The 15,299-nt window shown below is 59.1% G+C and overlaps 1 protein-coding gene across 1 annotated transcript in view; it reads left to right on the forward strand.

Annotated features, from left to right (window-relative positions):
• The window catches only part of Kcnq2 (potassium voltage-gated channel subfamily Q member 2), a 59,487-nt gene that overhangs the window by 11,411 nt on the left and 32,777 nt on the right, over positions 1-15,299 (forward strand). The window contains exon 3 of the mRNA XM_010638281.1: positions 15,012-15,102. Coding sequence (XP_010636583.1) covers positions 15,012-15,102 — 91 coding nt within the window. The remainder of the gene's footprint in view (positions 1-15,011; positions 15,103-15,299) is intronic.

The raw sequence follows: 15,299 nt of genomic DNA on the forward strand, positions 1-15,299 counted from the left end.
GGGTCTGGGCTCCGGGCCGGCTGCGAGGGACGCCCCCCAGCCGAGGGCTGGCCGCTGTTCGCCATCCTCCCAATCTCTCCACCCCCCAGCTTCTGGGCTGCTGAAACCGGGAGGGGGTCTAACGCCACCGCACCACAGCCCTGGGCCGGGCCATAACCCGTCCCGAATCCCCTCAGCCCTGCGCCCTTCCGATCCCTCCTGCCGATGAAGGTGGGGAGCAGGGCCAACAGCCCCGGGCCCGAAGCATCCACCCCTGTACCCAGGCCTAGGTGAAGGATGCCTAGCCTTCTGTGTGTTCTCATGCACATGGGTGTCTGCGTGTGTCATTGCGTGTGACTGCGTGTGATTGCATGTGCGAGTGTGTGCGCAGCCACCCGGCGTGAGGTGCTTCTCTCCCATCCCAGTAAAGCAGGGATGCAGGAAGAGAGCTGAGACTCAGCCATTTTGTGTGAAAGAGGCATTTTGGGATGGGAGTGAGGAACGGATATGGGAAAGCACTCAGGCAGGTGCTTGTCTGGACTCTGAGGGGTGTGTGTCCTGGCAGGTGAAGTGGTAGGGTGTGGGGTGAAAGGAGAGACCTTAGTGGGAAAAGGCCCCAGGCGGGGGCTTCCCTGGCAGTGTTGGGTGCTGTGACCGCTAATAGCATCGAGTGGCAGCCCCTGCTTCCCCCGAGAGGTGACTCTGGCCTTTCAAATCCAGGACCCAGTGGTCTGGGGTCCAGCATGTTGGGGCCTAATTCTCAGAAAAGCCTGTGTGTCCCTGATGGTCCTGTGGCACCACCAGCTCCCTCCCTGCCTGTCTGCCTTGGCCAAGGTCCTGGCCTAGGACTTTGGGACCATGGGAAGGGTAGAGTGCAGTGTTCAGTGGGCTGAGAGAGGACATTCTGGGCTGGTGGCATCTCCTGGGGCTCCTTTTGGGTGAGGAGCCCTTTACACAGCCTGTTCCCGTGTCTGATCTGGTCGGCCCTCTGACCCTGCTGCCTGCCTCTCTGTCGCTTCTCTGAGCTGTAGCATCCAGAATGGGCAGCAGAGTATGTGGGGCCCAGCACGTGCAGGTTCTGTGTCCGTCCCATCTGGATGTGCCTGCGGTAGGGGTGAGACCCTCACCACCGAGGCTGCCCTCTTTCCTCCTGCTTCAGGCCACTCCTTGGCTCCTTTACTATGGGCAGAGATTTTCCGGAACTCTGGCTCCCTGGCAGGAGTGGCTGTGGGGAGGTGGCACCACTCTAGCAGGGAGCTTTCCTGAGTGGGCTGAGAGTTGGCAGGAGGGAGCGTGTTTAGAGCAGGTGCCTGGGAGCTGACTCTGGGTCAGTCAAGCCTCTCTCAGAACCTTTGCAGAACCCTGTTTTTCATCAGCAAAGCAGGTACAGCTGGCCCCTACCCCCTGGGCTTTGACCAACTTTGTCTAGCCCTCCATGCTAGCCAGTGGTCCACCGTGCATTGTGGTGCAGCTCATAACCGTTGTCACTTGTCACCAATCTCCCAGGTCCCCAGGTGTGGAACCTTCCATGAACAGCTCACCATGGCCTGAGCTTCCTGAGTGTGACCAGCCTGCATTGCCTGCTGGCCCGGCATGGACTGGCCTGTGTTGTGTACCAGGCCCCATTTGGGCTGTTCATTAATTAAGATCGAGTCTCTCTCTGGGGTCTGGGCAGCCAGTGGGGGCCAGGGATCAGCGTGGAATCAAGCCCTGTTTGTGGGCAGTGCTGAGCCCTCTTGGGCCACCTTCCTCCTGTCTTCGGAGAGGTTGAGCCCTGCCAGCCTCTTGGCTGTCCCCACTGCATTCCTGGGGGACAGCTGCTATCCAGTGTTGGGAAGAGTGTATCTGCCCTGTAACAGGGCTTGGTGGGCAAGGTCAGCCAGGTGCACTGGTCACAGGGCCCTGGGACATGTCCCTGGCAGAGCCAGGACCATTGCACACTGTCTGCAAGTATTCCTGGAGGGGCCTCTGGAGTCTCTGGAGCCGGTGGAGGCTGACCCAGCCTGGGGTGCTACCTGGGCAGAGCCTGCTTGACCTCCCACCCCTCCCAGAGCATGTGTGGGCTACAGGAAGGGCTTCAGAGGAGCTCCCCGGGGTGAGCACTGTGGGCTCCTGAGGCTGAGTCCAGCATCCTGGCTCACTCTCGTGCTGCCCACTGTGCATGTGGAGCTGCGCAGTCTCGGTGGAGGGAAAGGGAGTGAGACCTCAGATGATCCTGTTGTGCTGGCCTCGCTTATTTCTCACTGCCAACCTGCCAGAGTGCTGTAATGGGGAAACCGAGGCTGCGAAAAGTTGTTCTGCATAAGCAGACTCGTGGGGGCTCTGCTTCAGAGGTGAGAGCTTGGAGGTGCAATTGGCTTGAGCTTCCAGCACCTCATCCATCGAGTGGCCAGGAGGCGTGGGCATTTAAAATAGGCCAGACGGAAAATCGGGGGTTGAGAAGAACTGGGGGCTGGGCTTACCTCACAGCCAGGCTTTTCGAGTGGTCTGCAAGGCCCCTTCGTCCCCATTGTGTCAGGCTGCTGTGTGGAGGCCTCTGAGGTGGCAGGGCCTGGGCCTGTTGGGCTGCCTGTTATTCTCCTTTCTCAGCAGTTTGAGGAGAGTCTGGGATCAGAGCCTTGCCTCGGGCTCCCCTGCTTGGCCCTGGATAACCTAGTTGGGTCCAGTTTGGACTGTCGTGTGGCCCCTCATTAGCTCCACATTAGCTCTGAGGTACTGTGGGGAGCTCTGCCCGTGCCTCAGCTGTATGTTCTTGAGGGGCAAGTGCAGGCCCAGCACAGGAAGGAGCGGTGGCCCCTCAGAGGATGGAGGCCCACAGTGCCAAGGGTGAGCCTGGCTTCCTCCGGCAGGGCCTTCCTGCATCCCTCCTGGGGTGGTGATACCTATCGACTGAGGAGCTGGAGAATCTTATGGAAATTTCCCAAAAGGTGAAAATGCCTTAGAGATTTGTGGTTTCCAGGGAAACCTGGATTTGTCCAACTTCTCCAGCCTCTTCACAGGATTTCTAGCCCTCACCAATAATTTAAAGTGAAATTACTGTGAAATGGAATACTTTTAATCACTCTGATTACTTGTGGAGTAAATTTCCACATTTTTGTTGCTGCAAGGCAATAAAACAAGTAATTAACAGGCAGGCAGGAAGTTCTCTGGGCAGTTTCACATATTAGAGGGCAGAAAACTTTAGTTTTATAGGAAGGATTCTTTGCGAGTCAGATGTTCAAGCCAGTCTGTCCAGCGACTCTGGAGGATGCACGCTGTGGCCAGCAGACCTGGAGGTCTTTGACATGGATCCGGTGGCCCCCCAATACTGGCTGTGTGGGCAGGAGACCCAACTCTAAATGTGCTGAGCCTGGGGAGCTTTTGAAGAGCTGTGACTGTCCTGACTGACGGTCAGGTCTGATGATGGACACTGTGTGGTCACTGCTGTTCCAGTTCGTTTTAGCTGGTGCTCTCATCCACAGCCCACTGTTAGTGCAGGGCTTCGGCTGGCCCCCCACTGGGCTGAGCGCGTCCACACAGCACACTGACTTGAGCAGTGTTCTGAGCGCCTGAACATCTGAAAGCACGAGGCCGACCTAGCCCTGGCCTGGAGGGGTGGATGTCCCTTCCCGCTACTCGGAGGAGGGACCAGGCTGGTCTGGTTGTCAGAGAGTCATGGGGGCAGCAGGTCCACTGCACACTGTTGGTGGAGTCCAGGGAAACGGGCCTTTGGGGGCTCTGTGGAGAATGCTGACCCAGAGTCTGGGTCTTGACCATGCGAGAAGGATGGAGGGGCCCTTGGTCTTGCTCTGACTTGTTGTTGGAATATCCCCTTGGGGTTGGATGGGATGGCTGGGCCTGGACTCTGGCCATGTCCTGTTAAAGGCTCAGGGGACAGCAGAAGGCCCCTTTAGGGAGGGTTACTGGCTGCTTCCTCTCTGTGAGGAGCCACGTGAGGGGCCTTGGCTTGTGTCCGTGTTGTGACCAACAGCACCCAGGCAGACTTCCTGCTCCAGTTCATTTTGAACATTTTCAAGTATAAATGTGTCCTGTGTTGGAGGTTGAAGCGTCTGGGTGGGAGGAGAGTGTCGGGGCAGAGTGGCCTCAGCCCCCACTGAGGGTGGACCCGGCTGTACCTCTTCCTGCTAGATGCATGCTTCCGTGGCTGTGACTGGTGGGGATGGGCAGAGACTCTGTGTCTCTTCGTGTGGAGGAAGAGTGGTGGAGGCTGGAGCCAAGGGCCTTGCTGGCCCTGCGCCCCTGCTGGCCAGCTCTGTGACCCTGGACGCCAGCTGCTGTGTCTGCTCGCGATGGGGTTAAGCCATGCAAGCCATTCTGTGTGCTGAGGGCCACAGGTCCCACCGCTGCGATCATCATGACCATCACAGAGGTCCAGCAGATGGAGACCTCACCTGGTGGGGTGCAGAGTGAGCAGGAATAGTGGCTGGCCCTGTTCGAGATGGTGTCTCTCAGCCTCTTGTCCCTCAGCCAGGCCATTGACACATCCTCAGTCCTGCCAGCTAGTGGCTGGGCCTTGATGTTTGGGCTGCTGTTTACCAAGAGGCTGTATGTCTAGACCTGGGGCCCAGGTTCCGAGTGTCAGAGCCCTCTGTGTGTTTGCTCAGAGCAGCTGGCCACACAGTTGCAGCCCTTGTCCAGGACAGAGGCTCTGCCTGCATCTGCCAGGGTGCTGGGAGGTGAGTGGCATTCTCAGGGTTGGGGCGTGGAGGAGAGGAATGATTTTGGCTCAGAAAACGTCATTGTAGGCAGGTTTTAGCATTGAGCTCCTCAAAACCACCAGAAAACTGCCGCGTAAGCCTGTGGACATCTGGATCCCACTCAGACTGTGTCTGTCCAGCCCCTGATGACTGGACTGCGACAAGTCCGCTGTGTAAGACCAGCGCTGGCTGAGTGTGGACACCCTGTCAGCACGGCTGCTCGTGCTGCTCGGCTGCAGCACAGCTCTGCTTCCTGACGAGTTTGCTGATGGTTTCGGGAGCTTCTCAGGTGCCACGCCGGGCCGCTGCTGAGATGCTCCCCGGAGCGTGCTGGGAGCGACTCACACGTGCTGAGCTCCTGCACTCCTTCAGCCACTAGGCCCTCCAGCCGGGTGCTCTTGCACACAGTGGCTCTGATTTCTGCTGTCCTTTGTCCTTTCTGGCTCTCTCTGAGACTGAGGTGTGTTAGGAGTGGGCAGGTAAGGCATCTATGTGGGCTCTGTGTCACTGCTGGGGGCTGGGATCTTGGCAGAGGCTTCTCCTGAGCAGGGCTGAGGATGGCTCACCACGGCTTTGGTGCAGAACAGGGTGACGGGTCCTCTAGGCATTCTGTCCCTTATGTCCTTCGTCCCAGGTGCTGCTTGAGGTGAGGGTCAGGAGGATGAGGGAGAGAGGGTGGTGTGTCGGTAACTCCCGTCCTTGGTGCTGGGTGGTGACACTCATTCAGGAGGGGGCTTCTGGTCTCCCCGGCCACTGCTGCCTGGAGCTTCCCACTGTCCAGCAGTTGGCCAAAGGGAGGGGCTGCCGGGTGGGCAGGGCCAGGGCTTTTCCAGCTGCTTCTTGTAGAGGAAGTGAGGGCGTGGGGCAGCAGCTGCTTCGTTTGGAACAGAGGCAGGATGTGCTCCAGATACCCTCCAGGTTGGTTGTCACTGGGCTCTGTCGGTTACCCAGCTGGAACAAAAGTACGTCTTTCATTTATTTTTGGATTACTGGGAATAATTTTGTGGCTGTCCAAAGGAGCGGCTGTTCTGGGTTGGGGTCCGTGTCTGCAGAGCCTCCAGGTGGCTTGGAGGGTGTTGCTGTCTGCTGTGAGCCCCAGGCTGCCTTGCTTCAGGGAGGGTCCTGACTGTGGAACACTGAGTCTTTGCTGGGCCTGCCCCTGGCCTCCAGGGCTTTCCTGGGCCTCGTCTTTCTCCCGTGAGCCTGTAGCCCTGACCCGTGCTAGAGACCTTATAACTTCAGATCTGCTTTTCTGTTTAGGCTCAGAAAAGGTTACAGGGTGAGGAGGAAAAGACTGAATTCTTCTTGGACCCTACATTTTTTGCGGGGGTGGAAAGCTTCAGGAAGCAAGAACAAGTGAAGAATTTTGGAAAGCATGTTTTTTTGTTTGTTTTGGTTTCTTTGAAACAGGGTCTCACTATGTAGTTGAGACTAACCTGGAACTCACTATGTAGCCCAGGCTGGTCTTGAACTCACAGCGATTCTCCTGCCTCAGCCTCCCAAGTGCTGGGATTACAGGCTTGCACCACCACGCCTAGCTTTTTATTTTTTATTTTTTTTGTTTTTTGGTTTTTGGTTTTTCTGAGACAGGGTCTCACTATGTAGTTGAGACTAACCTGGAACTCACTATGTAGCCCAGGCTGGTCTCAAACTGGAAAGCATGTTTGGAAGAAATTGTGGAGGGAGAGCCGTGGTGAGCACTGGTTAACACAGTGCTGCTTCACATGTGGGGCTCTGAGCCACGCTGCAGGCACCCACGCCTGTTGGTGGCCACACATGGGCTCGGAGTCTGCCTGGTTAGTGGCAGTTTCTCTGTGTCCATGGGCACATTTTGGTGGGAGCAGGACTCAGCCCAGTTACACGGGGTCTGCTTAGAGGAGGCAGGCCAGGGAAGTGGGGGCAATGCAGCGAGGGTTCCTTTGTACACGGGTAGGTTATTAGGACCAGTAGCAGGGCCCTGTCCCTTCTCACTTCTTCCAGAACACGTCCAATTCCAGAAACAGAACCGCACACAGCAGAGAGGAGTCTGACCACGTCCAGGGAGAGCCAGCCCTACTCTGTCTGCTCCTCACAGTCAGCTGGGATTCTGTTTCTTCTTTCTTCTAGACATGTTGTGGGCACACTGCCCTGTGTGTCCACCTGCCCCTCGTCTGTCCTGGTGTCCCACCCTGAGCATGGGGAGGTGCCCATGCCCCTCTCTGGGCCTGCAGCACCAGTGCGCTGGGATGCGTCTGGGGGTGCTCTGTGAATGGACCCCGCGGTTGTTTCTAGGATTTTGCCAGAAAAGTCGCTCATCCCAACTGGCGTTTTCCTTGGTCAGATGTGTGGAGACTGCCTGAGGTGCTGTGGGTGTGGGCAGGGCTCGTACCCGTGGGGTGCATGGAGCAGTCTGCTGCTGCTCCCCAGGAGATGGGGCCAGCCCGAGGGAAGGAGGAGGAGGGCCTGCCGGCTCTGGGGCACTGCCTGAGGTCCTGAACATGGGCCTGCAGTGGCACCTCCTGATAGTGAACCCCAACCCTCACTGCGTGTGTGTGCGCACACACATGTGCGCAGGGGCCTTGGGTCACCACTGCTGAAGGCGAGGAAGGGGTTTGTGTTTCAGGGGCGCTGCCCAGCAGATACAGGGGCCGCTTGAGACAAAATTACAAGGGCGGAGCTGTTCTTGCAGGGCAGGATATGAGCAGCGTCTCTTGCTGCTTGACCCCAGAGCTCACTGAGTCGCCTGAGACCTGACATGGTGACACGGGAAAGACTTGAGGGACGGGGCTCAGCTGTGGGCAGGCAGCACGGAGTCTGAGTGTGGTCAGCTCTGCTTTGTGTCTCACAGGAGCACTGGTTATGGCCATTATTCATTTTTTGGTTTTTTGAGACAGGGTCTCACTATGTAGTTCAGACTGCCCTGGAACTCACTATGTAGCCCAGGCTGGTCTCGAACTCACAGCGATCCTCCTGCCTCAGCCTCCCGAGTGCTGGGATTACAGGTGTGCGCCACCACACCTGGCCGTTATTTTTTTGATTACAAAAATAATCCATGCCGGTCGCAGGAAAGTGGGAGAAGGCTGGAGACGTGAGGAGGAGCGCCGTGGTCTCCAGGCCTCTCCGCGCCCTGTGTCCGTCTCAGGTGCTTGCCTTTGCCCGTGTGGTGGGATTTCCTGGTGGACTAGCGGGCCGTGGGCTGCCCGTCTGGGCGTAGGAGGTGTGTCATGTCCCGGGGGCTGCTTCACTTCCCAGCCCCGGTGACCACTGCTACAGCCTCTGACAAGTGCCCCAGCTGTGTGTCTGCCCGTCCATCTGTCCTCAGGCAAGTCCTGTGCAGGTGCCCGGCGGGCTGTTTTACACGCTCCACATCTGCTCGCCGTGGGTGTGTCGGGTGGCCCTGTCCTTCCAGCCGAATCCGGTGCGTTTGGGAGGCCGGTGAGAGGATGAGGAGGAAGGCTGGCCCTGGGCCGTGCCCTCTGTTGCTGGAGTCAGCGCTTTGGAGGCTAGCGGGGACCGGCCTGGGTGCTGTGCCGGGCTGTCCACTGTGTCTGTCCTGCTGCAGGGCCGTGATGATGGAGCAGTGTCCACCTCACCGGGGAGGTGCCCCACATGGGAATATCTGGCTTTATTCGCCTAGGAACTGAGGTGAATTTCTCCAGTGTGCAAAGTGAGCAGTGTCACGATGGTCACTGTCCCCCGTGGCACACAGCTGCCAGTGCGCCCAGGAGACTGTCCTCACTGCGTAGAGACACCGTCCCGCTGGCAGTCACCCAATGGTTCCCCTGTGCCTGGCTCTTCCCGTCTCAGAGATGTGCTTTCTGCCTTTGGGACACGTGGCCCCCAGGGCAGGGCCCCCCGCCTGCCCCACCCTCAGTGTGGTCCCTTCTAGGTGTTTCCTGGCTGCAGGGTGCCAGGGCGCTGTCCTCTCTGACTTGGTGAGGACCACACATGGAGACCAGTGGCCATTTGTGGGTATCCACTGTTAGGCACTGTGGGTAGAGGGCCAAGAATGCTGGTGTTCACACTTGCGTGACACATGTCACTTCTCTAGGGCGTGGCCTTATTTCTGACAAGCTACTCTGCCCACGACAGGCGCAGGTGTGGCCCACACAGATCTCTGCTCCTGGCCCCCTACTTGTCCTGGCTCCTGTGCCTCTCAGGCTTCCTCCTAGGAAGCACAGAGGTAAGCTCCTGTGTCAGGTGCTGTGAGCCTGGGGTACTGTGGTCAGCCTCACCAGGACCGTGGGTAGCCCGAGATGCAGCATCAGTGGGGGAGGCAGGGAGCTCCAGACAGCCCTGCCCAGCACCTCTGTGTCTGTCCTGCACCTGGGATACTAATGGGAGTAAATTAGCCACACAGAGCCTCTGTCTCCAGGGATCTCGGGCAGGATACAGTCACAAGGCGGCACCTGGGGAGCTGCCTTCTTGGGCTCAAGCTGAGGCTTCCTACCAGACCTGGAACCTCTGTGGTCCACACCTCCCAGTGCTGCCTGCTGCAGACACTGGCCTTCCAGGGCGGGCCCTGTGGTACTAGAGCAGTGCCACAGGGTGCTCCTCGGGGGCTGGGGTCCTTTTGAGCCTTGGGCTTCTGATGGGGTGAATGATGATGCAGCTGTGTGTGGGAGGGCAGTCCTGCTGACCTGGAGAGAGCCGGCACTGGCTGTCCTGGGGTCAGGGGGGAGACTGAGGGGACCCCAAGAGTGCCTCTCGTCTTGAGCGTTGTGCTTGGTGGGGAGCTGAGGCTGTTTATGCAGGCCCTGAATGCCGAGCCAGTGCTGGCCTGATGGGGCCAGGGGTGATGATGGAGCCCTTGTGGGTATGAGCAGGCTGGTCTTTCTTGGCCAGGTGACTTCGTGTCACCTCCCAGGACCCCAGCTCCAGGGGCTGCTTCCTAGCTGGGCAGTGGGCCATGGTGTGGGTTCAGCTCCCTGGGTGGCACATGGCCTGTGCCCCACCTGGCCTGGCAGACTGAGGGTCTTGCCTTGAGTCCTGGCTGTGCTGAGCAGCTGTCAGCTCTTGCTGTCCACCCCGCCCCGATTGGAAGTGGCAGTGGTCCCGGAAGCAGGGCAGTTCATTAGGCGAAATTAGATTCCAGGCGGCAGTGCTGGCTGCAGCCTAATGGGGGAAGCGGGTGGGCAGCCCTGGGAGCCAGGGGTATGCTGGGCCCCACCTGAGCTGCTCACTGTGCCGCGGCCCTGCTCCTGGCCTTCAGTCCCAGGGGTTGCAGCCTCACTGGAACAGCACTGTTCTGCAGGGGTGGCTCTGTGCAGGGGACCCACAGGCACAGCCCCGTGGAAGAGGCTGTGCCAGTAGCCGAGTCCCTTGTGGATCATGGCGAGCTACTTTGGAGCCTCAATTTCCCATCTTGGTAGTGGGGCGGGGCACCTTCATGCCTGTAGGGGGTCTGTGGGCCCAGCGACGCGGACATGCTAGGGGCTTTAGCCCCTGGGACTGGGCTCTTGCCCACTTCAGCATCTGGACAGGGGCTGGAGAGTGGAGCGGGATGCTGTGACAGTCTGCCTGTGTTAATGCCCTGACTTCTTACAAGCACAGTGAGAGGGTGGCCAGCCTGGGAGGAGCGAGTCGGGGCAGTGACTGCACAGGTACCCTGTCCTCCAGACCCCAGTGTGTGAGGGGTCGTGATGAAGTGGCAGTGGCTTTGCCACGTTTTTCCAGAGGAAACATGCCCTGCAATCCAACTGAGATGGGTGGGGAGGGAGAGAGGGAAGCAGACTCTTCCTGGGGCAGGGGCCTCCCTGGGGTGTGGGGACCCACATGTACTGATCACGCACACATGTGACTGCCTCTGTTGCAGGACCTGCCCCATCCATCTCCCTGCACACAGGCCCTGTTTGACAAGGGAGCCTGCTTCTGCCCAGAGCTCAGGCCGTAGCCTGAAGTCCTCCTTACATCCAGTGAGGTCCTTCCTGCTACAGGTCTGTCTGCTCTGGACCCCAAGGAGACCTGGCCTCCCTAGTGGCCTCTTGTGATTTGGGGCCTGAATGTGCACCGGAGCTTGGGGTGGTGCCAGGCCACCTGTTCTTCACACTTGGGTGGAGTGGCCAGAGCTGTCTGAGGTCCTGCCTCTCCACTGTCCCAGCCCTGTGGATCTTGGGCTGGAGACCAGCTGCTTCTGATACTTGTCTCCTTGGCAACCACTGTCAGCAGCAAAGGGTCCTGAGGTTGAATCTGTTATTAGAATTAGACTGGAAACCCCTTGTGTTGTAATTCTGGGCTGCAGGAAAATCACCTGTCCTCCTTTCTGGAGGCCTCTTTCCCCTGATGCCGGGAGGCTTGGCCAGTTCCTGGGCTGGGAGTACAGGGAAGGTCTCCTCCTGCCAGGGGCTCCCTGGCCTAGACTTGTGTGTGGGGTTGGGGAGTTGTGTCCCAGCTCAGGGCAGGGTCTCCAGCCTGCGCCTCCTGGGGCTGTGTCTCCTGTTTTGTTCCCATGGCCTAGTACATGCACCTGTCTCCAGGGGCTCTGAAATGTTCTGGATGCCTGGACTTTAGGAGCAGGTGAAGAGGTCTGGCACACCTGGCACCTCAGCCTCCTTCTTCCTATGTGGAGGGATGCTTCAGAGTGTGAGGAGCTGGCCTGTCTGGGCACAGGCCTTGGACTTAGTGTTCCAATCTGGGGCCATCCCTGACCTCCTGTCCTGTTTTCCAGTGTGGCCAGACACATCCAGCTCCCTCCTGGCCTGCTCACAGGGCTCTTCCCTGCTTGCTGTCCCCTCTGCTGGGAACTCCCTGCCCCTGGAGCTGTGTGGCCCTGCCAACTCTTCATCCTGTAGATCCGACTGAGGGGCCCCTGGGCTCCCACCTTGAGCTGTGATGCCCTCTCTGGATGGGGGATCCTTCAGCACCTCTCCCACACCTCTCCCCAGGGGCTGGCCCAGGACCAGGAGCGTCCTTGGGAGAAGACACTGCCAGGCGGGCAGAATCACTTGCAGGAGGCACACAAGATGTCTGCACATTTTTAAAGGGCTCAGTTAATTGAATAAATTGGCTAATGAGCAAAGGAAATTAATTGCGGTTTTGAAATGTGACTTGCATGTTCTGTCTACAAGCAGGCCCTGCAGAGCCTTTGCTACCTGCCGCCAGCACCTCCACCCCAGAGCTGGGAAGCATGGGGACCCTGCGGTACTGTCCCGAGGCCAGTGCATTGGGGTGGGGCTCAGTCCACGAGGCAGGGCAGTGAACTGGGCTGTGTACTGTAGCGGGCTCCCTCGGGGCTCAGGTGCAGGTTCTGTGTGCCGAGCTGACTGTGCCCTGAATGCCGGCTGGGGCCCACTGTTGCTACAGGCAGGTGAGGCGGGTGGCCCAGAAGGGTCCTGGGGCCTCCGCAGGGTACTCCTGTCTGAGCGCCTGGGCTGGTGTAGCTGGCTGAGGGCAGGCATTGTCTCTGGGAGGGGGCCTGTGCCTTCAGCTCACTGCACGGTCTTTCTGCTCTACCACCTGCTCCTGAGCCCACAGCCACTGCTGTGCCCTGGGCCAGCTGCAGTACCCTCCCTGCCTGCACGGTGGCTGCCCCAGTGGGCCCCTGTGCTCCTGCTTGGGATGCTGGTCAGGCTGACTGAGCTGCGCGTCCCCGATCGTGCCCCCTCCTGAGTGCTGTCGGCCGGCTGGCCTCTGTGATGGTCGGTCCTGTGTCAGCAGTTCAGCCACGGTGCCCCCGGCCCAACACCTGTCTAGGTGTCGCTGCATACTCAGATGTGGATAGGTCGGTGGCTGTGAACAAAGGAGACAGCCCGCACGGTGTCAGTCCCTGGTGAGGGACGGGCACTGAGATAGGACCGGGTGAGGGGTCCCGAGCTGTGCCTGGGCGCGGTGGCCAGCAGTGCAGCACAGGGTGGGCACGCGCTGAGCGTGGACAGGCACCAACCAGCCTGGTCTGGGGGATCCGGTGGTGATGGCTGGTGCTGTGAGTTCCCTCACGGGGCCCAGCGGGAAAACTGGGGTCTCCCACATTCACGCTGTGCTGGTCCCCTGGAGGTGCCGGGGATGGAGCCCCGGGCCTAAAGCCCGTGAGGTGAGCACTTGCCACTGAACCACACTCCCGGCCCCCAGGCTCTGATAAGAGAACAGAGGCACTGTGGGTTGAGTGTGGTCTTCCACAGCCAGCACCACACACCCAGGGTTTGTTTCCCCTTTTGATCCAAGGCTGCTTAGGCCACATTCAGCATGGCTTGGCTTCACAGGGAGAAGCCAGAGGCCAGAATAGGAATGCCGGAGTGGTGAGTCAGAGTCCTCAGAGTACGACCTGCCCTTGTCATTTAGCTGATCAAGCCTGGTAAGGGCAGGGATCTTTTATTTTTAAAGGGCAAAAAAGAAATCCCAAGTATATAAGGAATGGGATTATGTTATCTGCAAGTCCAAGGGGCTTCAGGCATAGCTGGCTCCAGGAGCTAAAGTTGTATCTTTTAGGTTCTTTTCCACTGCTGTCTTTTCCTTGTGACTTCATCTGCAGACTTCTTTCCCTGTGCCTGCTCCTTGTATCCTTGTTTCCTGGGGGTTCAAAGCAGAGGTGCTGAGACTGACAGTTGCTTGCACTAGTTGGTGGGCCTTGCTCCCCTCCATTGGGGAAAAACAGTCGAGAGGCTCGGAGTGGATTTTACACAGGAGCAGGGTTGGCCGCCTGCTCAGCTCCCAGAGGGTGCCTGGGTGGGGTGCCTCCCCAGGGACCGGTGTGCTTGTGGTCAGACTCTGACTGGAGGCAGATGGTGTCCAGGGGAGAGACCAGGGGCCCTGCCAGGGGCCAGGGGCTGGGCGAGGACTGGCCTGAGGGAGACTCCATGTGGAGGGAATCTGACCCCTGGGCGGCCCGACCTCGGGACTTGGGCTTGTGGGGGTTGGCACCCGTGTGGCAGAGGTGGGGCTTGTGGGGCCCCGACCAGGCACAGTAGCTTGGTGGTGTGGACTGATGCCAGCCTAGGAGTGTGGGTGCAGGGAGGGGCACTTTGCTCGGGGCTCCGTCCCTTCCCTGCAGCTCCTGTCTCTTCCAAGTCACTGCCTGAATGAGAACCCCTGGGGTCAGGGACTCCAGGCTCCCCGCTCGGTGCCTCCTCACCAGAGTTGGTCGCGGGCTGCTGACCTGCTCACTGGATGTTGAAGGTGTCCCCTTCCCGTCGCAGGTGGACAGTCGGAGAAAGTAGGTGGGCCCAGGAATCACTGCCCTCAGCAGCGGCTGCTGACAGCTCCTCTGCACCCGCAGCCAAGGAGCCATCCTGGGCTCCAGGAGGGAAAGCTGGCGTCCTGGGACAGGGTGTGCAGACTGCTGTTGTGCTGTCCCTCTTGACCTGGCAACTTGGGGTGCCCTTGCCAGGGCCCAGCTGGGCTTCTGGGTCGGGCCTTGGGGGCTTCCTGTCCACAGGACGCTGGGGGAGCCTTGCGTGACAGGTGTCGAAGGCCTCGGGTGAGGATGGAGAATTTACCGAGCAGAACAGGTGCTGAAGGAAATGTACCAACTCAGACTCTGGGGGCGACCATGGGTGGTCAGGAGAGGGGGCCTGGGAGCTTTCTGCAGCAGACTGAGGTTGGGGCTGCTGTCCTGTTGGAGGCTGTGTGCCTGGGAAAGTCTGTGTTTCAACATCTGTGAAATGCTCCTTGTCAGGCAGGCAGCTGGGACCCAAAGTGTGAGACTTGCTGTTGTCTCACTATCCACAGTAAGAATTGAATTAATTATTATTGTCCACATCCACTTTGGTCAGAGGAGGTTATGTGGCCACGAAAGAGGCACAGAGCCCCTGGGAGGGTTTTGTGGATCCAAAGAGCCAGGTTCTAAATGGCAGGAGGAGGGTAATCAGTAATTACACTGTAAAACCAAGGGTGTGGAGGACGAGGTCCCAGAGCTCACAGGAAGGAGAAAGAGAAAAATTTCCAGCTTCTTGGCAGGCAGGGCAAAGTTAGAAAGATGATCCGAGAAGTTCTCTTTGAATATAGGACTTAATTTGAAAAGTTTTCTGTTTTTGAGCCTAGAAGGAGAGGGTCAAGTACCAGGAGAGAGCATGGGCCCACGCCCCGTGGATTTGGCTACTTTTCTCGGTTTGGTTGCTCTTGGTGGGCAGACACTGCTATTCCCTTCTGTCTGAATCTTGGGGCCGTTTCCTTACATGAGGCCATCGGGGCTGAAGTCAGACGGATCGGGTGGAGCCGGAGGCTGGGCTGGGACACCAGCAGGGAAGCTCCGTGACCCGATGACTGTCGTCCCTGGGGTGACACCCCGGGGTCCTGGGCGTCTGAGCAGCATGGACTGTGTCCCCCACTCTGCCCACCGTGGGGCCTCTGTGTTGCTTCTCGGGGGTTGGGCAGTGTCCCGTGCTCCTGGCTGCTGACTCTGCCTCTACCACTGTCTTCCAGGTTCCTCCTGGTCTTCTCCTGCCTCGTGCTGTCTGTGTTTTCCACCATCAAGGAGTACGAGAAGAGCTCGGAGGGCGCCCTCTACATCCTGGTGAGCCCTGGGCTGCCTGGTGTCTGTGTCCAGCACTGTCTACCAGGGTGCCTGGCCCTGACCTCTGGGGCCAAGGCAGCCTCCTCCCCTACCCCGCCGCAGCCGCCCTGTCTCCACACCCAGCCAGTGTCCGACGTCCCTCTTCCCACACCCTCGGGTTCTCTGGAGCCACAGGTGTGGGGGTGCTCCCCAGCAGA

The sequence above is a fragment of the Fukomys damarensis genome, unplaced genomic scaffold (assembly GCF_012274545.1).
Source record: "Fukomys damarensis isolate Sample0158 unplaced genomic scaffold, DMR_v1.0_HiC HiC_scaffold_22, whole genome shotgun sequence".
In the NCBI taxonomy this organism is placed as follows: Eukaryota; Metazoa; Chordata; class Mammalia; order Rodentia; family Bathyergidae; genus Fukomys; species Fukomys damarensis.